Source organism: Gopherus evgoodei, chromosome 3 (genome assembly GCF_007399415.2).
Source record: "Gopherus evgoodei ecotype Sinaloan lineage chromosome 3, rGopEvg1_v1.p, whole genome shotgun sequence".
NCBI classification, from domain to species: Eukaryota; Metazoa; Chordata; order Testudines; family Testudinidae; genus Gopherus; species Gopherus evgoodei.
The window spans coordinates 22,761,348-22,787,047 of NC_044324.1; the positions used below are offsets into that span (position 1 = coordinate 22,761,348).

The window sequence follows — 25,700 nt, forward strand, 5'->3', positions numbered from 1 at the left end:
GGGAAAGGCTCTGGTAGCAAGGAGTTCCTATGTGCAGAGAGTCTTTTCCTGCTACCCCACCCCCCCGAGCCTTTCACTGCCACATGCAGCTACACACAGCTTTTCACTGAAATGTACTCTACATTCCACTATCAGTGTGGACAAGGCCTACGATTGCCAGAACACATTTCCATACAGTCAGTGAGAAAGTCTGGAAGAGCATCTGGATGAAAAGTGTGATAGATATGCAAGATTATCATCAGTATAAAGGTTTTCTGCCAGTATTTCTGTCCAATAGGAATTAAGATGAATTATCAATATATACAGACAAACGCTATGAAATGAAAATTAAAACTGTATTATTATAATCTGAGCTCTTGATTTTCCCTATTTATCTTTCTGGTCTTGTTCACCTACTAATCCATTTTGTTTAGTAAAAATGGTGAATAAATGTCTGGGGCTTGATTACTGAGAAAGGCTATTACTGTATTGGCTCTGAGTGCTCTTCAGGGAGTTAAAATGGTTCCTAACAATCAAGTATGAAGGTTTCTTTCAAATTTGCAGTCATCTGCCTTTATAAAGTTTGTCTCACTTGCCAACATTTCAATTATTTATGAAAAAGTTTAAGTATCTTATTCTTGCTCCTCCACAATGGGATTTTTTTTAAAACAATGTCACTATCTTGGGCACAATAAATACAGAGTTGCATTAGAAGATTCAGCTTTTAAAATAATAGTATCTTTTTTTTAAGTGGCATCTGGCCTCATTTAAACCATCACATTTACATTCAATTCCTTCAGGGATGGTTTCATTGCTTAATGCTGGCTTGGTGCCCTTTGAATAAAGCCCAAGATTTAATGCGTGCCACCACGTTTCACTAGCTGTGTTGCTGTTCAGTACAGATGTACAGCAGAGGTATAAAAAAGCCTAAACCGTGGACTCCAAAACAAGAAGATTCACTTATGCAACTGTAATAGAATAGGCTTCAACTAGGGGGTAGACCCGTGACATATGTCATTCTCTATTTATTCTTTATTTGTAGAAGTGTTTATGAAATATTCTGTGAGAGCTAGACAGGAAGTTATAAAATATTTTATGAGATCTGCACATGACTGATGGCAGAATGTCAGTACAACAGTAAGGTCCCATTTAAATTCAAAGAGTGCTGGAAAATAATTCTTTGCAGAGTGATCTTCGTTTGATCAGTGGTGCCGTATTTGAAAGGCATTACTTGTGTCTGATCCTGCAAAGTGCTAAGCATCTCCTGAGAAGTTCGGAGCATCATCTGTCAGCTCACACTGACTTCCGTGGGAGCTACGGAAAGAAGAGTGACAACTGACAATTCATACTGTATGTGGAGACCAGGTGATCGCTAATCAGAAATGCACTTTGTATTTAAATAGCTTTTTCCATCTAAAGATTTCAAACTGATTTACAAATATGGCCATAACTTTTCCTGTTTCACAGGTAGGTAGATGGAGGTATGGAAAGATTAGGTGACTCAGCCACATTGAAAGCCAGAAATCGAGTGGTGAATAAAACCACTGTTTCCTTACTCCCAACCCTGTTCTCTTCTCATGAGATACACTGGGTATAATCCTGGCTCTAGGAAGTCAGTGGCAAAACTCCCATAGACAGGCTTTCACCCACTGTCTCCCCCTTGTTCGGGTAATTTATAGCATGACGACTGACCTACAGATACTGATTCTAATATAACAAAATCTGTTATGAGAATCAACATTATTTACCAATTAAAATGATGTAAAACAAAGCTGTTAGTATATGGCATTTAAGTTGATCCTAGGCTAGCAATTTTCATAAGCGATACAAAAGCATACCATATATTACCTTCTTAATTTTTGTTTAATGTTCATCTTTTTTCCATGTGGCAGATTAGGGTGCTGTTACAGAAAATTGCATCAGTGACACTCACTAACACTGCCCTCATTTACGTTACGGAAGGAATCAGAGAAAGGACTGTGTAGTGACAAGCAAAAAAAAAAGAATATTCCCCAATTATGTGACTATCGCCTAATCCAAGATAGGGAAACATAACCTACCTTGTTTTATTCTAAATTCAGCTCGCTTGCTTCTGGAGAGAAGTGAAAGGTTATTATATGGGTTAACTGGGAAAAACCAGATTTTATAAATAATTGCCTGTCAAACTGTTCAAGATAGACAAACATACAGCAGACCAACAAAAACATGATCTGTCATATTTCTGAGAGAAATGTATGTTGAGTCTTCATTCTCTAGGACTTTAAGTAGACCAGTAAAAACTAAGCGCCAGTATTTTTTCTTCTTATGGATATTTTAAAATGTAAAATGTGGGAGAGAGACAGCTAAGGAAGGAATCTGGATTCCAGTACCCAGCGCCTGAAATGGTTTCTTCTGTCTATATGCCTGAAGATCGAAACCAAATACAATAAATGCTGGTGTCCTTCTAAAAAGTCTGGATGTTTACAGCAAGCATATAATTTTCCATGATTAGGGACGCCAAGAAAAATAAGAATGATGATAAAAAGAAAAGTTTAATCATACATTTCAACAAGCACAGATGGAACATCAGAAAACTTTTCTTTTTTAATACACTGTATTGTACACATTATTTTTAGTCCTTTACATACAGATTAATTCCAGAAGGACTGGCATGCAGCAGGTAAAAAAGGAGGGAGTTTATGGATGGCAGAAATATTGGATGCACTATGATTACATTTACAATGCTTCACAATTTCTTGATCACAAGGAAGAGACACATGTTTTCAGTTTAATTTTTTTTTTTCGCAAGTGGGTCCAGGTACCGTCCAATGAAAACATTTATAAAGTATAAGACTGTATCAGAGAAGTGGCAGGAGTTGAAACCTCACATACTAAGCACAAAGGAGGAGACTGCTTACACTATATAGAAGTAATGCAGACAGCTGATCTCCCAGGTCTCCTGAGTGTTCTGTCTTTCTTAAAGGTTTAAGGCCCTGACTCTGCTTTGGGATACACTAGCACTGACTTCTGTACCAATGGGATGCCATAGGGGCACAGTAGCAGATTCTGATGCAGAATCTGGGCCTAAGCCTTTTTATCTCCTCAAGCGTGACCTTGGTTACTTCTATATATGTACACTTTCCATGGGAAGAAATGAATGTGCTTGTGAAGATATCAAAGACTGGAAGAGCAGAGAAGGGAAGAGGGCTAAAGGGAGAGTCAGAGTTTGAAGAAACAAAACAAAACCCCAAATCAAACCAAAAGAAAAAAATCAAAGCAGAGCAACAGAAATTAAAAATAAATAAGGGCCTGGATTTTCTCCCATTAACATTAACAGGATCAGGTCCGTACAGCAGAGCACTTAAGCAGGGCTGTAACTTTAGGTACTTGAGTAGTCCCATTGAAGTCAACAGAAACTATGCTTAAAGTTATACATGTTTAAGTACCTTGTGAACGGGGGCCAAAAGGACAGATCAAATGATCATTAAAATCAAAAGAAATACTCTGCTGATTGAGACTCTAAAAATGCTAATATTTAACTGAAACAAGAAGACCTGAAGTCATTTACTTGAAGTCTTCCTATCTGTAAAGGCTTCTTATCTGAACTTAGCTCATCTCCCCTCCTATGCATCATCCTCACTGAAAAACGCCTTGTTTGGCTAGACAGGGTATTATTCTTTAGCATTGTCTAAAAAATTGATTTGAGAGGAATTACATGCAAAACAATGCAGTTTTACTTTTGAAAAAACAAGGCAAGTATAAATCATCATCCACATCCTTGGCCTCTTTTTGCCTCAAACCTGCTTTACAAAACAACACATCTATTAAAACATACAGACTTCAAAAATAAAAAATGACACTGCACTTTAGATATGGGGGCTGACAGAAGTAAGCCCATTGCAAATTTCCAAATTGTGTGATCTGCATTCTTGTCCACCTACACACTATCCCAAACATCCTGCCATTAATTAGCTTAGCATTCCAGCTAGTAAACAAGAATAATGATTGAGGGGGCTGGAAAAAGAGACGGAGTCAGCCAGTAGATAGTCACAACAAACCAGCCCACTCACTGGTACACAGACACATTAGAGCTTGTATTTTTTTTCTTCCATGGAGGGGAAAAGAAAATCACCTTAATATAACACTGCCTTTCCTGTCACTGCAGCCACATCCATACTAACAGGCTAGAAAAGTCATCCCATTTCTGCGGTAGGCACTCTGTCAAAGAAAGAGAAAATCTGTAATGAATTATCACATCAACACAAACAAGGGAAGGAGGCAGAGCAAGGCAAGGCTTTCTTCCTGTTTTGTAGACTATTCTGGCTGCAATCTAATAGTGTGCTTAATCTGAACATTTCTGGTCGGGAAGCAATGAGCAACCACTTTGTCTATTAAAAAATCAGTGTGGTTAACAAGTGGTTAGTGATTCTATTTCAAGAGAGCAACAGATATGCAAAAAGATGACATATTATTTTGTTAATTGCCTACAAAATATGCAGGGACAAAAAATATACTATTATGCTGAATCTGTTTGTCTTTTATAACCATGTGTTCTCTATTCACATCGCTCAAGAATCACTTCTAACCTAAAAATCTTAATAGTCTATAAATTACTGACTCATTACAGCTTTTCCAGATTTAATTTATAGTCTAGGCCAAAAGCTATATAAACAGCCACTAGTATATCCTCCCAAAACCAAATTAAACTTAAAGGAGTTCTGTGCAGTACAGAAAACTTTGATCTCCCATATAGTGTAGCCTAGGATCAAGTCTTTCCACTGATAACGAAATGGGAGGGTTAAACAGTAGTTGAGAAAGAGAATTTTAATAAGATGTAATGCTATATCTTACTAATATATCTTCTGTATACTTTAAACATCTTCTGAATTAATGAAGGAAGTTATGCCTCCTTTACACAAAAACTGGACACCACAAGTTTTAAGGGGATATTGTCAAGTTAAAATGCATATTGTTGAAAAATATTTCTTTATTTGTCATACTAATAACATCTTCAGAATGAAAGGATTTTAAATGACTTTCCCCATGCATACTGTTGATTTACTTTCTGTTTGTCACTCAGCTTGGAAAATGAAAATAGATGATTCTGTTTCACTCTGCTTATACTCTAGTTCTTAGTCAGGTTCACTTTCTGCCTCTTATGTAAAGCCATATAGGAACTGTCATATATGATCAGACCGTTTAGTGCAACATCCTATCTCTGGAAGTGGTTATTATCAGCTGCCTCACAAGAAAAGCTAAAATGACCATAGTGGATAATTATGCATAAGAAGCATAATGCTCCAATGTGTGTGAGGAGTCTGAGCAGACACTGTTGAGGAATATATTTATCTCCATATAGAACTTTTTTCTCCACTGATGTTTTTGAAAAGTGGTAGAAACATTTTTATTTTACTTAGTTGTGGAAAACTTGGGACAGATTCTAATCTCAGTTCAAAAAACCTAAATATGGTGCCTATCATTGTAAATAGATGTCTCTTTAGTAGTATCCATCCATTACCACCTTTGTGTTTCTCTGAGTGTTTATATATAAACTCTGAATTTATTTCCTAACTAATATGAGCATAATCAATTTTCCTCTTTGGAACTGGATACTGAATAATGGTGTTAAATGAGTCCAAGGATTAGTCTTATGTAGCTTTTTGATGTAAATGATATATATATTTACACTGAATTTTAAGTGAATAGACTTAACACCACTAATCAATTTCTACAGAGACACATTTTCAGGCATACTGAATATGCAAAGAGAAAACATACCAGCTATTTACTGTAGCACCCTCTATCATATAAGTCATACTACATTATATACACTGAACAGTATTAAAATAAAAAAAGAACATTAGTCAAAAGGATACACAGCCAGGCATCAGACAAGACAATACCACCACAAAACAAAAGACAATCAAAAAACCCAATACCCAAACATGAAATATACAAAAATAGGCCAGACAATAACTTTAATAAAAGGATACAATATATTCCCACAACCACAAGCATAAACTCCCAGGGAGTTTGGATCCACAGCTTGCCCAAACCATTATGGCTGGCATTTTGAAGTCCATGCAAAAATAATGCTTTAGTTCCTTGACCTCAATATTTTACAGAGTTTATAACCACAGCGACAACCTTTAACACATAAATATAATATTTAGGGCTACTGTACAGTTTACATTGAGATAAATGAACCTGAGACTAATGTTGGATTCACATTAAAGATAAATGGTTATATTCTGTCCTGTTGGGGAAAGGATTTTTGGCTGAAAGGCAGAGTCAGGGCTTGGCTGTGCTCACCTGGGAAATAATTAAGCTTACAATTTTCCAACATAGGCAACATTATATGGTTCCCTATACCCCCAAAGAGGTCATTTTAGAAGCAAGTTTCAGAGCAGGGAAGACAACATCTTCACAAAGCAGGACACTCCACTAGCCTATATTTAGCAATATATTATAGTTAGTGTCTGCTATAGTTAGGGCTGCATATAAGTTTCCTACTTAACTCCCTGTTTTCACTCATCCATCCTTAGCCTGAAATTTTCCATTCTTTAATCTCTGCCTGAAGCTGAATTTTTCTGGAACAAAATCCCTTCGGCTGTTTTGGAGTTCAGAGAAAATGAAAACAAAATACTTCTCCCTTCCAGTGCCTGCCAAAGTGATTTGTATCTATGCACATTTTACTGAATAACTTACTTATAAATGAGTGCCACTCATTTGCAGTGGTCTCAAAAAAATTTACCTAAGTATAGGCTGTACCTCCAACTTTATCCCAAAGGGAATGTTTCCGGAATGGGCCCTTTATAGCAGCTGGGAGCTTGAATCACCCGGTTCCAGAGGAAGACAGCACTTCTACCTAGTTCTGATATATCAGGACATCAGACCTTAACATCTAAACACCGTTATGCATAGGAAAGCTATTTTATAGGTATCTAGAATTTATTAGTCAGAATATTTATCTCTAAGGTCTAGGACAGTTGGATTCATGGTATTGAAAGCCATGAGTCTCCAGACCAAGACACGTGAAAAACAATGTCAACAGGTGTTTTATAAATTTTTTATACAATTCTAAAAACATTTTCTTTTTTCAAACAGGAGCTCAACTATGGTGTGGCATAAAATAAAGGGTTTGGCCAGATTCTTATGTACACCAAGGCTACCTTATATCACTCTGGCAGCATTCAGCGGTCTTGGTGTAAACGAAGACCTGGCTCTTTTTCTTTACTTGTCTGAGATGACTTGTAGAGCCAACCCCTGTCTTCCCACTTCTACGTAACATGGCAATCCCAAACGCATGCCAATAAAACCTTTACACCACACTGTAGTCGCATGTATCCTCTGTATGTATATCTTTCTTTCTTTCTTTCTTTAAAAGAGTCACATCATCAATCTCTCAGGAACAGTTACAGCCCTTAATTTATTTAAGCAGATTTATACTTGTTGATAGCAAGAATGTCCTTCTTTAGAACTCCTACCGTTACTCAATAAATGCAAGTCATCTAGCAAATTGAGTTTTTAGAAACAGTATGAAGTCACTGGCATTATTTCTATGTGTTGTCAGGAGGAGAAAGGGAAGATCACTGTTGTGCTATCTCTCAGTCACGTGCAAGCAACTCCATTCCTTTACCTTTGTTTGGATGAGAGAGGGCAGAACTGTTTATCTAGCTACAATATGGAAGCTGCAGACAATTATGATGCAGATTTAGAAACCAGGCCTGAGAAATAGGTATTGTGTCAGGGACAGTACTTGGTCCTGCTGTGAAGGCAAGGGACTGGATTCGATGACCTTTCAAGGTCCCTTCCAGTTCTATGAGATAGGTATATCTCCATATAACAGGTATTCACCAAATGACTCCTTGAATGCTACAAAAAGGGGCTCTAAACTTTTTGCCCTACACCTTTTTCTTACTCACATTAGCAAGAGATGTGCAAAGGGAAGAACACCACTCCTATCCCATAATAAGTGCCCAGGGTCATTCAGAATGGAACACAACTTACTGTACATCTAACGGCCATCGCGATGTCACTTTATTGAATAGGCATCACTGGGTTTTTCAACACAGACATATTGAAGCAGTGAGTCACAGAGGTGAGCCTGAAGCAAACCCAAGAATTTGAATACTCCTGAATTTGTAAGAACTCCAGATTAGAATCCTAACACTGCTGGACAGACCAAGCTTTAGTTAAGTTCTTTTATTGCATGAATTATTTCACTGTGGTAACATGATGCGAGAGAGACTGATACTGGGCTGAGAAAGAAACAGATGTGCCATGATTTTTGAATTGGTTGGCTTGGGTTAAATCTTTCACTGGGTAAAAACTGAAACTTTCCTGAGTAGCACATTCTGAGTAGTACATTCCAAGTGCTAAAGTATATTGGGCCAAATTCTCGACTGGTGTAACTCTGCAGTTCCATTCACTTCTGTGGAGATGCCCAATTTACACCCACAGAGAACTTGGTGCATTGTGTCACTGAAAAATTGTCTCTCTCTGAATTAAGGGCCCTTTCTGTCCAAGTTGGGCATTAGCTTTTTCAAAACTAGGCAGCTTGCTTTCTTGTTGTCCTTGTGTATGTGGGTGGGCAAGTGATTTGATTACAAAGCGAATGGCAGATTGAGAAATCAAAATCAAAGCAAAGCAAAAGCCTTGGCTGAACTTCATCAGCAAGCATAAATACAAATAGGCTCCACATCTTGTTTGTGATATACCGTGGGGCTTTCCTCCTTTTAATAATTTTGCTCTTACCTCTGATATTTGCATACATGTAAATTGAACCATATGAGTTTAATTTGTCTCTGATATGGGACTTGTATGGAACACTTTTTAATTAAATATTTCTCCTCCTGCATTTTTACAATTTTACTGTGAAAATCAGGGAGGATTATCTCTCAGACAGGGGAAGCCTCTATTTGAGAACAGTGGAGGGAGCCCTGTCCTCTAAGTAAGAGACATTCTTGGATCAGATACTGGCTGGCAGGATGGAAAAAAGGATGTATCATTAACTTTCATTCCATTCCAAATAACCTGGAACCCATAAAACACAAAGATACTCTAATTTTAAATATGCTCTTTCCCCCCATTTCTTCTTTCCATTTCCTTTGTGGAATGTTAACTTTGAAACTTCATAAGCCCCCAAATATCAAACAAGTCATTTTGGACAGATTCAGAACTCTTTGAACACAGAAATGTCTACATTAAAAAACCCAGTGATTAAAAGGTTACTCTTCTAATTTCTCCAGTCTGCTTCATTAAACCACATGCAAAGAAGTGTCAGATTATTTAGAGATTACAATAAAAATTAACGTAAGGGGCTAAGTATAAACAGCATTGTAGAAAAAAGAAAATCCATATGTCATTTAGAATTAGTTGCTTCTGTTTAGGTCCAACTTAACCTATGCGGATATGAACTATCCTTACGAAAAATACATATAGATACAAAAGAAGTATAATACTGTATTCCTCTTCTTTAATTTATGACAATAGCAATTAAAGCTCTACTTCAACTACCCCATATTAAATCAGTAGTCATAGCACAGATGTTTGATACTATTCCAACTGTGTGCATTATTTATATAAGTGCCTAGTATATACTGTTGGCATTATACAAAAAATGAATAATAAATACCACATATGTATCCATGTGTGGCAATGCTGAGCCATCCAAATTCTGCTCTCTGCTGCATTCATGCATCCTTACTGATTTAATTTATGTTAGCACTGGATCAACAGTGCTGGAAAGTGTAGCATCTATCCATAAAATAGTGAGCTCACCAGGAGTGACCCACCTATATGCTTCAACCTAGTCCTAGCCACATCTAGGGGTAGGCAAAAACTAATTTTTCTTTGACTCTTGAGACTGCTAATAAGGGTCAATTTACAACAATGGCTTCTGTGATGTGGACATTTGCCCGCTAGAAACTGGACCAAAAACACCAGCACATTTTATGAAGGCAATCACAAGCAGCCACTGATAAAAGTGCAGCCTCGAAAAACCACCCTTCAACAATCTGCAACAAAATGCTTTTCACTGAAGTCAGTTCTGGGATTCCGCTGACTGTCTATCTGCCAATGGTGTCCACTTTTTAATAACCACACAGAACAGGGCTGCTGTATCAAGATGCACATGCACCCTACCCAAGTCTGTTAAAGAAAACTGCTTACATCCCAAATTCAAAGTAACTTAAAAAATCCTTGTTTTCTGTTACTGAGAACAACAATTATAAAAGCATTTTATTTTATTTTATTTTTAAACAAGAGGTGTGGCAGTAAAATAAAGGGTTTGGCCAGATTCTTATTTACACCAGGGCTACTTGTTTACACCAACGCTGTTGCAGAGAATAACAAAAAATCCCTAATAACAGTCTCTGTTCATATATAGGATCTATGAAAAACAAAGACCAAATTCTGATCTCAGTTACCCATTGACGCTGCACAGGGGAAACAGTTGACTTTGGCTTGTGTACTATCATTCTGCTAATTTTACCAGCTTGGAACACTGCAAGTAACTAACAAAAGCTGTTTTCAGGGCTGTGTTGATATCCTCATAATGAAGGAAATTAAAGCAAAGGTATGATGGGCTTCTGCTGTAGTAAAAACTGGGGTATCAATGGGAGTAGGGTATCAATGTTTGCAAAAAGAAAAAACAAGATTGGTAGGGAGAGAAACATCATTTTAAGTTTCTCAGAGGGTACTTTAAACAATGGAGAGTGAAGGAAAAAATTGAACTATAAAGCAAAACTTGGCAGCATAGTAAACTGCAAAACAAACATACTTTTCCAAAGTCCTTTTCATCATTGCCACCAACTTTAATAGACTTATTTGTCTGAGAAAGAGAAATTCTTTTGCATTGTTAAAGAAAATGAGACATTGTTTAGTATACTGAAAAAAAAAATCCTGCTCTGACTCATTTCATGTAGCCCAAAAACTTTTCCCCAGTACACAGTCTTCTTCAGGGGTCTCTGCTTCTCCACCCAAATCAGTAGAGCAGCAGATCCAAAAGGCCCACCCACTGACCCAAAGTCTCTGTCCACAATAGCACACAAGGATCCCTCCCATGCAGCTTCACCGCACTGTATAAGAACATAAGAAATGGCCATGGTGGGTCAGACCAATGGTCCATCTAACCCAGTATCATGTCTTCTGACAGTGGCCAGTGCCAGGTGCTTCAGAGGGAATGAACAGAACAGGCAATCATTGAGTGATCCATCCCCTGTTGTCCACTCCCAGCCTCTGGTATAAAAGTAGTATGCACTCCTGAGTGGGCTATCAAAAGCTTGGCCTGTCCAACACGGTAGAATTGCGACAGGGACACTCTCTATCCACAAGGGTGTGGGGCAGAATTTTGCCCCTTAACAATTTTACTTATTTACATCAAACTGGGTTGATAAAGACTGCTGGAGTGATATGCTGAAGGGTCCTCTTTTGGTATTTCTCAACTTGTTGGATTTAATTGTACTGCAACCACAAAATATGTATGGAAAGTTTATTAGATCTGAGAATGAGGTTAAAGTTTTGAGACACCTGGGGAGGAGAACTTTAATATATGGTTGGATTCTGAAAACTACTGTTTATAACTCAGAGCACTGTGTAGAGACTTAGTCACAGAACTCCCATGTGAAAATGTACTGCAAATGTTTGGACCTCCTTGGACTTGTGACACACATTAATTCTACATGAAATGGCCTGACTGGACTCCTCTCCAAGGGCAGATACTTTTGGCCTTGCAAGGTTTCATTTTAGTTGCTGATGGGGCTCAGGCTGTTACTTTGGCCAGCACAGAAAAGAGTTTAATTTCTCTAACTGTCATTATGCCTCACAATCCCTGCTTGTGTACTGAAAACAATTTTCTTGGTAGCGAGAGAGTGTGGTCCCGTGACTTGAACACAGAGGTACAAGCCAGGAAGAGTTGGGCTCCAATCCCAGCTCTGACACTGACTTGTTGTGTGGCCTCAGACAAACCACTTAACTCTTCTTTGTTTCTATTCCCCCCATCTTTGAAATGGGAATACTACCACTCACCAAGCCCAGTTCTGAGGACTGATTATTACAGAGCTAAAGTTTGCACAGCACTGAAAATACAGCATTCTATATAATTATTATTTTTATTAGATTATTTCTTCCCACCAGTTCTTATGTCTAAAATACTACATTTATGGAGGCAGATGTTGAAATCAGCAGCTACTAAATTAGAGGAATAGACCTTTGTTTGAAATGAATTAACTAGTTTAGGAAAAACAATAGCTTATAAAAGTCCTTTACCTTTACTCAATCATTTCTTGGGATTTGATTAACTCCTTTTTAAATGTTAAACTGAAACACAGTTTCCACAGAAATCTTGCAATTTATTCCCCCACTCCCCCAAATGTATTCTATGCATGGTGCATTCAATATATGTAATCCGGTGAATCATTTTAGCTGGGAAAATAAGATCCTGTCCAATAGCAGAGTGCAGAAAGTTGTTCTGCAAACAGAGAAATTTTCTCAGGCTCCAAGGCCATTGCTGGTAGAAGCATTTGGGTGCAGCCAGTTCTATTACTGGTCAGCACTCATTACTGACTGATGCATTCTGTTTCCAGTGGGGTTCTTGCTCACCATAGCAGTGGGAGGTAAGAGGAGTTAAGGTAATGCATCAGTGGTTGCCAGTGGAGGAGATGGGAAGAAAAAAAGCAAAAGAAATATACTATTTCAATCAAAGTCAGAAATTTGTAGAAGTGGTTTTGGTCTCAAATATAGAAAAAATATTTATCCAAGAAACTCCTACTCGGGTGCGAACATCCTACTTCGAGTGGGATTTTATTTGGCAAAGTGCTGTGAAAGAGTGGAAGCTAATACAGAGCATGTCTATAAACAAATATATTTATTTAGTACAGATTGACACATTCACTAGAGTATTTCAATGATTACACGTGTAAAACTATTTCCTATAGTGGTTTCCTTTTGTGATTCTGCTAATTTATTCAATTCCACCCAATTTTCATGCATTGAATGTTATGAGCTATTTCAGCCACCCAGACTGAAATGTGAATTTGGAGACTACATGCCTGTTTTTACATTTAATCATCTACACATAATTATTTGGTAATATTAGGATTTGAACTCAAATGGAAGCCAACCAACATTTTAGTAGCTTAAAAAAATCATACAGAATGAATTCTGCCCTGAGGAGAAGAATTAAGAGCCAAATCCTAAGAATCTTTACTCAGGTTTTATTCACCCCTCTCAGGCAAAACTTGCAGAGACTGCAGTTAGCCTGATTAAAAACAGAGGAACATACATTCTGCAATCCTTACTCAGGAAAAACTCCCTTTGACATTAACAGGAAGGAATTTTACCAGCATAAAGACTGTGGTATTTGGTCCTGAGTAAGATTTCAGGATTAGTTTCTAAAATGGAACCAAATCTATCTTTCATAAGTATTTCTATACCACCCATTGCTGTAGACTAAGAACTGATGTAATTTATCCTGTAATACTAATCTTTTACCAGAAGTATACATTACTTTGTGACATTTGGAACATTTTAATTTGAGATGGACTGAAACCTAAACAGGACACCTGACTCTCCCTGAACTTTGGGAGAATTTGGATCCGGTTCTGAACTTACTTTGTCGCTGCTATGCAATGGGCCAGAACTGGAACACCACATTCAAATATCTGCAGCCTTTAAGGCTAAGGCCCATTTCTGAATTAAACTCTAACCAGACTATATTCTATTAGAATTATTTGATCTTCAATTATACTTGGCACTTCTAATTAAGTGTTGAGGGTTACTTTTTATGTGTTGTATGCACAGTACTTTACCTACTGTGTGCACAATGTAATATACCAATTAAAAATGTGAAGGATGACAATTAAACACTGGTGGGACATCACCTCATCTATTCTGCAAGTTTTGCTTTTGATCATTGACAACCATAACAAAATCTCTCTTCCTTAAACAATCACCCAAATTAATTTAGCCTTGCTCAAGTATCTTTTCTGTTGACACACCATACTAAAGAGTATTACATGTCAAAGTAATGAAAAGTACATAGTTGTGCAAACACAATATCTAAGCAGTGGATCATGGGATGAAAACAGTCTAAAATATAGATAAATTAGCATAATGCAAAATGTATGTGCAGAGAAGACCACTTCAATAATAAAAATGATCAGCTTGTCCACAGACACTGGCTGATCCACTGACTGGGCCTTTGTGATAATGTCTCATGCTTTTCACCATCTCCTACTCGTATACAAAACTAAGATCTCAATACCAAGATATGCTCAAGAAACACCTGCATCTATTTTGTTAAGGACCAGATTTTGGATTGCTCTTTTCCAGATGTGCAAGTCAGGGAGGGCAAAAAGCGTATTTTCCCATTTCCACAACTCACGCTGTGGATCGCCGTTACAATCTCTATGCTCCCTGAAGTACAGTGACTGTCCCCTGCTATTCCCCTTGGTCTGCAAGCCATTCCCAAAGGGGAAGTGTCATGGCTCCTCCCTCTACCCAACACTAGCAAGTGGAGCTGGCCAGCTGCAGAGAGGAGTGCCTGCTTCACTCCTTTAAGTGGTGGCACTGCAGGAGTACTCCTCAGTGTGTACTTGGGAGCTGAAAACATGAAAGGTTGCTGCACAAGGCAGAATCAACAGAACCACACAGAGATACAAAAGAATCTTTGTTGTATCCAATCCAAAGAGGAAGACCAAAAAAAAAAAAAGGAAAAAAAAGAGACACTGAAAACTTCTCAGGTATAACTACACCTCTCAGAATCCAGGATAGTAAGTCACTCGTGGATGAAAGGGAAGAACGGTGATGGGCTCTCATGTGAGGAAGGCTAGGATCCTTCTGTCTTCACGAGGGACCATCCCCATTCATAAACTGGTGAAGTTGCCCGAGAAGATGGGGGGAACATGCCATCCCACTCCCTCTGATCTGGTTCAAGTTATCCATAAAAACTTTCCAAGTGTTTGCCTGTTTTTCTACCATTTTTAATTTGTCCATCATTTTCATAACATATCTAAGCTATTCTGCTGAGCTAATGACCCACAATTCACTTCAACATCCTTCTCCCATTTATTGTATTTGCTATGCTAGTCATCACTTAACTGCACTTTCTTTTGAAGTGTCTGGGACTGGCCAATGTCAGAGACAGGGTAGTGGACTAGATGGACCCATTAGTTTGATCCATCATGGCAAAATCTATGCTCTAAAACAAAACTAGCCATTTAATATTTCCTTTGTATACAGTATTACAGCAGAAATGCGTAAGTTTAAATCTACAACTAGTATTTGTCTAGCAACAAACTGGCTGGGCTGTGAGATTCCCCTGGCTGACTGCCATTGTTCAATCATTTAAATATAGGTTTATGAATGGGGAGAGATGGATTACCCGCTCATAACTCCATCAAGGGCTTGCAGTGATATCACAACCCATTTTTTAAAATCATATATTGCAAAATATTTAAGTCCCGTAGGAAAGATTTCTTTTAAATAAGTACTTCTTTGATGTAAGAACATTTTGATTTGTGTGCATGCTGACACCAGAACAGCTCCATTACTGTGTGTATTCATTTATCATGAGTGCAAAACTGATCTCATTAGGATGTGGGATTATTGCAGCAAGTATCTTTCACATACACTAATTACACTGACAGCAATTACTTCATTTCAGATATTGGGTAAGTAAAAACAGTAAGCAAGCACTGTAAGTATGATGACTTATTTTCTCAATAAAGAACACTTAATTAAGTTGAATCCCAAAAGGTAAGTTTTGTTTAATTAAAAAAAAAGAGGCGGGGGGAGAGAACCATTTCTTGAGCCACATTGAACTTTCTACTTTCACAGTAAAGCATACAGGGATCTTGTGGATCCAGGCTTGGGGCAGAGAAAGGGTGTGGTGCTTATGCTGCATTATTCCCCATGATGCTGGCTCCCTTTTCCCTTGCTTTCTTTCGCTGCACAATGGCTTGTGGTAAGGCTGGAGTGTCAAGTCCAGGCTTTCAGCCCTACAGTAGCTCTGGATTTCCTGGCTTTTGTGGGTTTAAATCAGACCCTTAACATTACTTATATGCATTTGTTTTGGGTAATTGACATTAATTTTCAGGTTGCATCACTGGCATCAATCAGCAAGCTTCCCCAAGGACTGGAGTTAAGGGGCCACAATAAAGGGTAAGACATTGTTTCTTTTGTTTTATTTTTGGAAACATTTAAACTACCATATACTTTTCCTGTTATATTCATTTTGCATAATGCAGGATAAAACGTTAGCGTCTGTCTTGCTGAAAAGATGATTTTGGCATTTCTGCAAACGACCTGGATCTGGAGAGTGTGATAATCAACATCTCTGCAAAGTCAGGTTGATACACTGGACCTACATAACGCTAAAACGGCAGAACCTTGCTTTTCAGGAAGATACATTGCCAGCTACAGATGTTTTCCATATGGAACATGGAAAGTCACAGACCCCCATGCATCAGTAGTCTCACATCGTAGAACATATCCACAGACAACACTGCTATAAGTGACATTCAGCAGCAGCCTCCATTACCATATAGTGCAGAGAAACAAGTAGATTTTCATTGCACACGGTAGGAAAATGGACTAGTGCAGTCTGTGTATTGTGACAAATCTGACATTTTCAACCTCCTGTTTTGCTCGTGTTCTGCATACTTATTCAGGTTATGGGTCAAGAGAGGCCAACGTGACCTTCTGAGGCTAAAATGACAAAATCATCTTACTCTGAAGATGGGTCAACTATTGCAGGAGATCACTTCAAGTTTTCAATGCTGCAAATCAGCAGCTGGTGTTCAACAAGAGCCCTACAAAAATTCCTCATGAAAATGGAGCAGAAACCTGTGCTGTATGAATTACTGAGTCTGCAGTGAGGAGGACCTAAGCGAATTCAATAAGGCTAGTTCTATTTTGCCAGCAAAATAGTGCAAAGTCAGATGTGAAAGTCTACCTGAGGTCCTTCATAACACACACATTTTGGGGTAAGGAGAAGTCCATGGTTACACCCACACTTCATGTCAACAGGGCCAATGCATATTGCATATACAATTAAAATGTACTTCAATACAGAGCCATATCTTCAAAAGAGCACAGAGTTATATTTTCAGGTGCTCAATATTGAGAACTGGGGCAAGATTTTCAAAAGAGCTCAGCTCCCACTTAGGCCCCAAAATAAGAACCAGATTTTCAAAACCACTCAGTACCATGTGATACGCGTGGCCAGATTTACAAAAGAGCACAGTGTCCAGTGTGCACCCAATGTGCTGCATTCTTCTGCAAATCCGGCCACTTATTTTAGTGCCTAAACGGGAGCTGAGTTCTTCTGAAAATCTGGCCTTGAATGTGGATGCTGAATGCTTTTGAAAATTCTGCCTATTGCATATCCATTTTGGGTCTGTACGTCCACAACTACACAAAAATATACAATTGGCTTGGCTCACAGGAAGGAAAAATTAAACACTACCAAAAATGCTTCAGGTAAAAACAGTTTATTGACAGAAGCCTTCTGCTTCCGTCAATACTGCAGAATCTGAGAAACTATTTTTAGCTATTGTACTATTAGTGTCCTCCAGGCTAGGCAATAATTGTAAAGTCATACATATTTAATAATGTACATATGTTAACATATAATAATTGGCACCATTTCTATAAAATGTAAAACTATGCTGGAGAGTCTCATAGCAGACTAGAGGTTTTGACCATGCTACTCTCAAATGGGAACTGCGTGGTTAAATCCCCTACGTCGGCTTTGAAATTCTCAAACAATATCTCTTTTGAATTTTATTCTGCCTTCTTTCCCTTTTCTTTTCACTGTTTTCTTCTAGATCTTGCTGCACTTTTTCACCAGTCTGTCATTTCATCTCTGTTTGCCCCCTCAGACTAATTGTCTAGACTATATAAAGCATCCAACTTAACCGAAATCTTCTCTAACTCATCTTTCTTCAGGATATTCTCTTTTCTTAGGCAGCTCTTTTTCCTGTTTTCCCCTCTATGCCTCTAATGTTACTTTTAAAATCCTTTATCCCGATGTGCCTCTCCCTCACCTTAGTTAAACCTTTCCCTCTATTTGCGTGTCTGTCCTTTCACATCACTTCAGTCAACCCAACCCTGCTTACAAGTCTCCATGTCTCAATCTCTCCTTCCCTTTCCGCCTCCACCATTATTATTGTTATTGTGTCTCAGTGACTCTTGTGTCAACACACTCTCCTGCTTCTCCCATATTCTCTTTCCACTTCTTCCAGGACTCTTCTCCTGTAGTCCCTGGATCTTACTGGCACCATCCAAGAGTGAGGTCGCACTGTGACTGGATCCTAGACAACACCTGCTTTATCCTCTCCTGCAGGCAGGTCTAGTTCTACTGTAGAGCCATATTGCTAGATCTGCAGAAAATTGGACTTACTGCTTATCATGTGGAGCAGGAGGGCTGTGGCAGCAGAAAAAGGAGCACTGAAAATGGAGGAGGGTTTAACCATCTAGTAAAGGGTCAGGATGATTATAAAAGGAACATTTTTGGAGGGGGCGGCTAGGTATCTTTCATGGGGAAACCGGAGACAGTTTGAAAGCAGAGGAGTAGGGGCACTTCTGATGGGAATTTTGTGAGTTTTGCAACCTGGAGCAGGTCACATTGCTTGTGGAGAGCCAGCAGCCGGGAAGGGTATTTGGTAGCTGGGGTAGGTGGGGTGCAATATTTTCTAGTATCAGAGGGTAGCCGTGTTAGTCTGGATCTGTAAAAGCAGCAAAGAATCCTGTGGCACCTTATAGACTAACAGACGTTTTGGAGCATGAGCTTTCGTGGGTGAATACCCACTTCCTCAGATGCATGAGGAATGCATCTGAGGAAGTGGGTATTCACCCACGAAAGCTCATGCTCCAAAACGTCTGTTAGTCTATAAGGTGCCACAGGATTCTTTGCTGCTTTTAATATTTTCTAGGGTTGCTGACACATAGAAGCAGCCAGTCCTCCCCTTCTCCCTGTGCTCTGAGGATGGGGGGCTCTGGGACACTTGAGGTTGGCTCATTCGTTTTCTCTTTCTTGTGTTACAGGGATGGGGTTCCATAGCAGAGAGCCCTCAAAGCACAAGAAGGAAGTTGCACACTCCCCACATATGTAGGTTCAGCCTTAGAGCCCAAACATCAGTGGAGAATTCAGTTTTCTTTTTACTGGGCCCTTTGCTTAAGGAGAAAAAATAGTGGAAAAAAAGACATGTACACCTGATGCCCAAGGAAAGCATGTTTGTGCTTAGTCCACTGCAAAAACTGGTCAAGAACAGCTCATATTCCTGAAAATAGCCCCCATAAATGCTTCTGATGTCAGTGAAAAATTGGAGCTTCCACCACAGAACTGCTGGCCTCATAGCTTGGCCCTGCTCTGGAACTAGACTAATTCACAAACTGCACTTTATAGCAAGTTTCTATTTGTTTTTCATGAATCAGTGTTACTTGGTTGTCTGCACCATTTCCCTTTTCCTTTGTCTTCAGCTCTCATGGGTATGAGTCAATGAGAACTGTGTAATTAAATCTTATGGAACTCTTTGAAAATGCAAAGATGTCACATACCAGGGTATTCTCTGGGTGAAATTCACCCCTCCAAATAGAGTTTAGATGGTGCAAACCCTTCTACTCGCTCTCTGCCCAGGGGTGAATTTCACCCCCCCGGGCAATCAGTTCTAAGTGGCTCCTCAGCCACACCATTTTATTTAGTGCTCACAGGAGGTATCAGACTGACAGAGAACTGAATCCTTTTTTCATCCACAAGACAATCAGTACAATCTTCCCCATGCTGACCCAATGAAGTGTGTCAGTCTCAATGGAGAAGGAGGAGAAAGTATTCCAGTCTCCATTACTGAATGAGTCCTTGGCCTCTGTGCTGAAACTACCTACCAGGGTGCCAAATGGGGTGTTGGTTTTGTGTGGTGGATATTTTTCAGCAAAGCATTAGACTGAGATAACCAACTCATTCCTCACAGGCCACTCTTCAATCTCTACTGACTTAGGCTGGATTTGAACAGGCAACAGATGAGAAAGCCTCCATTGTCCATTACGCAATCCAGCTCTGAGATGTTGTTTCCCAGACACTATGTAACTTGCTCAGAACAGGTTTGTCAAGTAACATTCACTATAAACAAATTATATCAATATTCCTTACAATATGCCACATATTCATTTTTTTCCCCAAAGTGCCACATAATGATTTCCTTAACAGGGCCCTCAGTTAAAGCATATCAGATTTTATAGATATGAGAGAGAGAGAGAGAGAGATTGGTTGCAAAGTCAACCAATAATTGAATAAAATACCCAGTAAAAGACATATTATTTACTATAAACAGAAATAATTAGATACTCAGATACAATCTATTGCTATAATAGCCTAAATTAGTAAACCACTTTAAGCAATCATCTTCTAGATGAAAGGAGTATGCGTAGTACCCAACTTTGTGCAAAATAGGTGTTTAAGTACTGTACAATTAATTCATGGCTTTCTAAAAGGTTCAGATAGTTCAGTACAAATCCAAATGTTCCTTAGTAAAAGTTGCACTTTTTTTTTTGGTTTTGTTTTGTTTGTTTTCCCACTGTACACGAAAAAAGTCTAAGCCGGATGCTCCAACTAAATATATGGAAATACAATTTTGTATAACCAGAAGGCTTCACTCACTCTTGTTTTACACCTGGGTAACCCCATAACTGACATGGAACCACTTCTGATTTACTTGTGGAAATGTGGGGATGACCATGGCTTCAAATTCAAACACCGACAGAATGCATTTACAACATGGAGATGTTCTAAAAATTGCAAGTTGAATAGTCTTTCATAGTAAACTTTCCTTCCTGGGTGCATGAACATTAGGTATTTTAGGTCAAGATCATACTATAATTTAAGTATGCTTTGAACCATGGTATAAAAAAATATACTTTTCATGTGGTGACCATCTTTAGCAAGCAACCTTTATCTTTCCAGATCTCATGTATGTTCCACACATCTACTACCAAGATTAGAGCTGCATGAAGTTTTTCCAATTTCCAAGGAATTGTTGTTGTTGTTGAAAATCTGACTAAAATCATCCTCCCAATTCTGGGGGGGTTGAGCAGCTGTAACAAAGATATTGCAGTGAGTGAGTTTCCACGATTTGGTGAGAATACTGAATTATCAATACTCATGCTGAAAATTTTAAAGAACTGACAAATGAACTAGATTCAAGGGCTATGTTGGTGGAAAATAACTGCAACTTCCCTTTCACTGGACGTGGCCAGCCCAGTTCAAGCCCAAAAGGGAATAGGGCAGCCAGCAGATCTTCTCATTCAGTGCATTCCCAAAGCAGTTTCTGTTGGTGAGCTTTTACAGAATCCCACATGTAACAGAACTGCACTCCTGCCTCATCCTTCACTTTCTGGCAAAAAACCAGCAAGGGTGGGCTTTGGGGTAGCCCCATTTGCTTTCCCTCAGGGTGAATCCAGAAGAGGGAAGAGCCAGGCTATATCATACCTCCCTGCTCTGTATGTTCATGATCACACTATCTGAAAACAGGGCTAAGTGAACTATTAAGGAAGGTGTTACTACAGAAGATCTGCTGCATCTATTAAACCCAGCCATGCTATACGCTGGCTCACGATGCACGTATGCGCTTCCCTGTTATTTAATGCAAAAAGCCGTCAATGACCCATAAAGCCTGACACCGAAATACTGAAACAAAGTCCAACTTAGGCTGTGATTTTGAACTTGGGCTGCGATACTAAAAACTAAACTGAAGTCTGCAACAAGTCATTGGTTCACTATTACTCTAAATCACTTTGTGATGTCATTTTCTGTTTATTCAGGGTTATCAGGGTTTTGCATTATAAACCAGGGTCTAGAAATGCTGTTTACATACATTATATGAAACTTAAAAAATATTTTAGGAAGCTGTCTTGATTGCTGAGCAGCACTGTTCTATATTGGTCTCGATCCTGCAGTTCTTACTGAATTGTGTAGTCTCTTTGTATCACTGGGAGTACTCTCATTCATACACTCAGATTTTAAGGCCAGAAGAAACATTAGAACATCTAGTCTGACTTCCTGTATAAAACAGCCCATAAAATTTTACTCAGTTACTCCTGCATTGAGCCCAATAACCTGGGTTTGGCTAAAGCAGATCTTTCAGAAAGGCATCCTGTCTTGATTTGAAGACATCAAGAGAGGAAGACTCCATCACTTTCCTTGTGAGTTTATTCTAGTCTTAATCATTTTCACTGCTAAAAATTTGTCTTATTTGTAATTTGAATTTCTCTGGATTTTATTTCCATACAAGTAACAGCTGTAGGAATAGCGCTTGTGAGTGTTTCTATGCTAGCTTTTTTGATTAAACTGTTGGCCCTTTGCTGACACTATAAGGCTGGTAGCAATAGTGCGAATAGAACAAATGTAGATGTCATGGTGGTTAAAAACACCTTGGGCCAAATTTACAAGCCATTTATGTGCCTTAAGATGCAGGGAGGCATTAAGTCAGATTCACAAAAGCACCTAAGCGAGTTAGGAACCTAACTCCATTGATTTTCAAGAACCAGTTCTGCAGGCTGTGTACCAGCAGCGACTCAGAACACTGCTGAAGATGTGCACTGCCTTCCTGTGATGTAATCCTGAGCACAGGATGTGCTCTCACTTCCTACAAGAACCTGGTTGGAAGACAAAGAGATGGAAGAATGATCTCTGGGAGCAAGTGAAGATGAGTGGGAGAAAATATTGGGAAAACCAAGTTGACATGAGAGAAGACATCACAAGATGATACATTTATACAGAAGCTGATTCACAGTGTTAGTGATTTGCTCATCTCTGGGAAGTGACACACACTGTACATCTAATATAAGACTCCACTCCACTTCATCTGCTGAGTGCCAGAAATTTAAAGAGAATCACAGATCCCATTTCCTACTCAGAAGTGAAAGGTTGATGTGATTGCTGCTAGTAAAAGATAAAGGAAAGGACTGATAGGAGAGAAAGACAAATATCTGGTCTTATTCTAAACAATGTCATTCTGCACCAGAAAAACATACAGGAAGCAGGATCACTGCACTACAAAACAGGATAATGGGTCAAATTCATTATTGGTTTCCTGCCAATGCCTTTTCAATATGTTGTAGAAGCTGAGGAAGAGCAAAGCCGTATCTTCAGAACTGGTGTTCATTTATGCAGCATTCAGTGATATTCATACCCTTGACGTTTCCTTAAAACAATGGTAAATGGAGTGTTTCATTCACAGAAGTTAAAATGGAAGGTATAATACCAAATTGGACCACTGAATGGAGCTGTTCATTGTGGCTCTCATCTCTAGCAGATCAGCTGCACCACTCTAGGAAGCAGAAGAGTGGCTGGGAGCACAAAAGCTGAAGGAGAAAGGAATTAACACTGAGGGAAGTGATGAGAAAGGGACTGAAGATGTGGGCAGATTAATGGGCCCTTCAGACTGGGGTACTTTCTCCCTTTATAGGGCAAACTGTTGGACAGTCAGAGAAGCTCAGTCCATAGCGTTTTCAGGGCAAAAAAAGGTTCAGAAGAGCTCTGTAACAAAAGGAAAGACCTGCCATGGGAGCAGCTACCATTCGAAGCTACCATTCAATTGTTTCAATCTTATTGAGTAAAATTCTGTTCAGCCTCTCATGAGTGTTTTTCTGGTAGACTATTCCTCCCAACTCTCCCTTCCATTTAGAGTGCAACAAAAAAACCCATCAAAAATCATTCACAAAGGGAGAGAAAAATTGCCCTACAGGTATGTCCACCCAACTCCTCAGCTTCTTTCTTATCCTGTCAGATCAACACCTCCTTTAGCCTTTCCATTTGTTACACTATTGGTTCCCCCTTCTTGAACTTTCACTTGAAAAAAGATCTCCAAATCTTATCAAATTCTGTCAACCTCCCACCTCTGATCCAAACTCTTTTGAACTTTGAAAAGGTGTAGTTACTTTTTTCCATTAATTTTCATTTGTGTGCATGTCTGCCTGGGAGCAAGAGTAAAAATGCTGAAATATTAGGAGAAAGGCTATTCTCAGGGAATTTTTGCCCTATCAGAAGCAAATCCCATCACAAATACACAAATTTGTTCTCAAAGGATACACAGCTCAATTCTGCAGATCCAAAAGTTTCAGGTAAGCTCCAGTGATAGGGAGCTTGTCCAGATCAAACTGATGAACCTTTTGGGGTTGCCCATCAGTAGACTAGGAGCAAGCTTGGAAATGAAACTTGAAACAAGATACATTTAATCCTATTTTGGGTTTTGGACCCAGGGCAAAATCAACTGATATATGAATTAACCTTTTGACAAATGTACTTGCTGTCATTAGGTTTGTGACACAACTAAGAGGGAGCTAAATTCTAAATGAAATGGGAAATCTGCAATTTTGAAGAGCTCGCATGACTATCTAAAGGCAGTTGGCCTTTGAAATATCAGCAAAGTGTTGCTGCTGGAACTATTCTGCAGGTGCTAGCTTTCAGTTCCAGACGTTCATAGACCTGCAGTAGCATAGGTGGGTGCCTAGAGAACTCATTTTTACCATATTTCTCTGCTCTCCTTTTTAAATTTAATGTTGTACCGCCACTCACTTGCGTGAGTACAGAATTAAAATAAATAGAATTATAACTTTACCAAAGAACCTATAATTGAGAAAGTCTCTATCTTTTTAGCCAAAAGAAACATTAGGAAAGGAGGGAGGGGAGAGAAAATAATCTTTCTGGATTCTGGACAAAAGATGTGACATGTAAAGGAAGGTAAACATGCAGGGTGATATAGTAACAGTAGAAGAATTGGTGCCCAGAAGAAAAAGGTGATATATTTTAATTGCACAAATCAGAGTAGCTACCAACTACTTTTCTTAAGGTCTATGGTGCATGACCACTGCCCACGGATTAAGGTCCTTACAATTGCAGTTAGCCTTTCACCAACACATCTGCATATGCCCTCATGGGCTGGTGCATATACGCCAAAATGCAAAATGGAATTTAATTGTACTCTTTGCCCCAGTGAAGGCCTCACCACCTTCCCATCCCTGCTGGTGTAGCCATTTAGGCCTGGAAAGATACCAATTGTGATCATTGGTTCCATATTTAATTGTCAATGCTGGGAATCAAACCTCAGTCATAATAATACCAAGAGTTAACACACCCCAGAGCAGCTGTGCCAACTCAAACCAGTTATTTTTTTCTGGCTCTGTGGTGGTTTAAATTTTCTTCCCCTCCCCCGATCAGGGACACGGCTGCCCAAAAGCAGCAAAGCATTTCTACCAAAATTACTTTCCTTTAGTAACAAGACCGCAAAAGACTGAAACACACATCACTGTCTGCCACCTCCCTATTCTACTTGATTGTCTTTTAATAGCTACAATAAAGTTGTGCAAGGAAATAATATTCCACATCCCTGACTCTCCAGGGCAGAATATGGACAATCCCAAAGGAAAGTGGGTCTTAGCTGAATCTGCTACTTTATGACTAAAACAGGAAGTTCAGTCCCCTTTTATTGTACCTTTCTTTTTTTTCTTTTGGAAAGGCTGCCCAAACAGTTCCAAGCTGGGTTGAGGCAAAGTTATTGATGTCAAGGAGCCAAGATCTTTCGCTATGGTTTGCTGCATGAGGAAGGAAGAAAACTGTTTGTGCTCAGCTGTCCTTTACTTCTCCAGCCAAAGAAGCAGGAAGAGAAGAAAGATGAATAAGTGAAAAGGGATAATGTTTATCTTTTAACAAAATCATAATGTTCTGCTCTCAACCCTCGCAGCCA

General features: G+C 39.0%; 1 protein-coding gene across 5 annotated transcripts in view; it reads right to left on the reverse strand.

The window, feature by feature from the left end:
- Positions 1–25,700, reverse strand: part of SUPT3H (SPT3 homolog, SAGA and STAGA complex component) — a 520,171-nt gene that overhangs the window by 45,012 nt on the left and 449,459 nt on the right. For 3 of the 5 annotated variants that reach the window (XM_030555250.1, XM_030555255.1, XM_030555258.1), the window contains one exon: positions 2,492–4,176. The exons of the other annotated variants lie outside the window; for them this stretch is intronic. In XM_030555250.1, coding sequence (XP_030411110.1) covers positions 4,135–4,176 — 42 coding nt within the window. In that variant the 3' untranslated portion in view covers positions 2,492–4,134. Of the gene's footprint in view, positions 1–2,491; positions 4,177–25,700 lie in introns of those variants that run through there. 5 annotated transcript variants of the gene reach the window in all.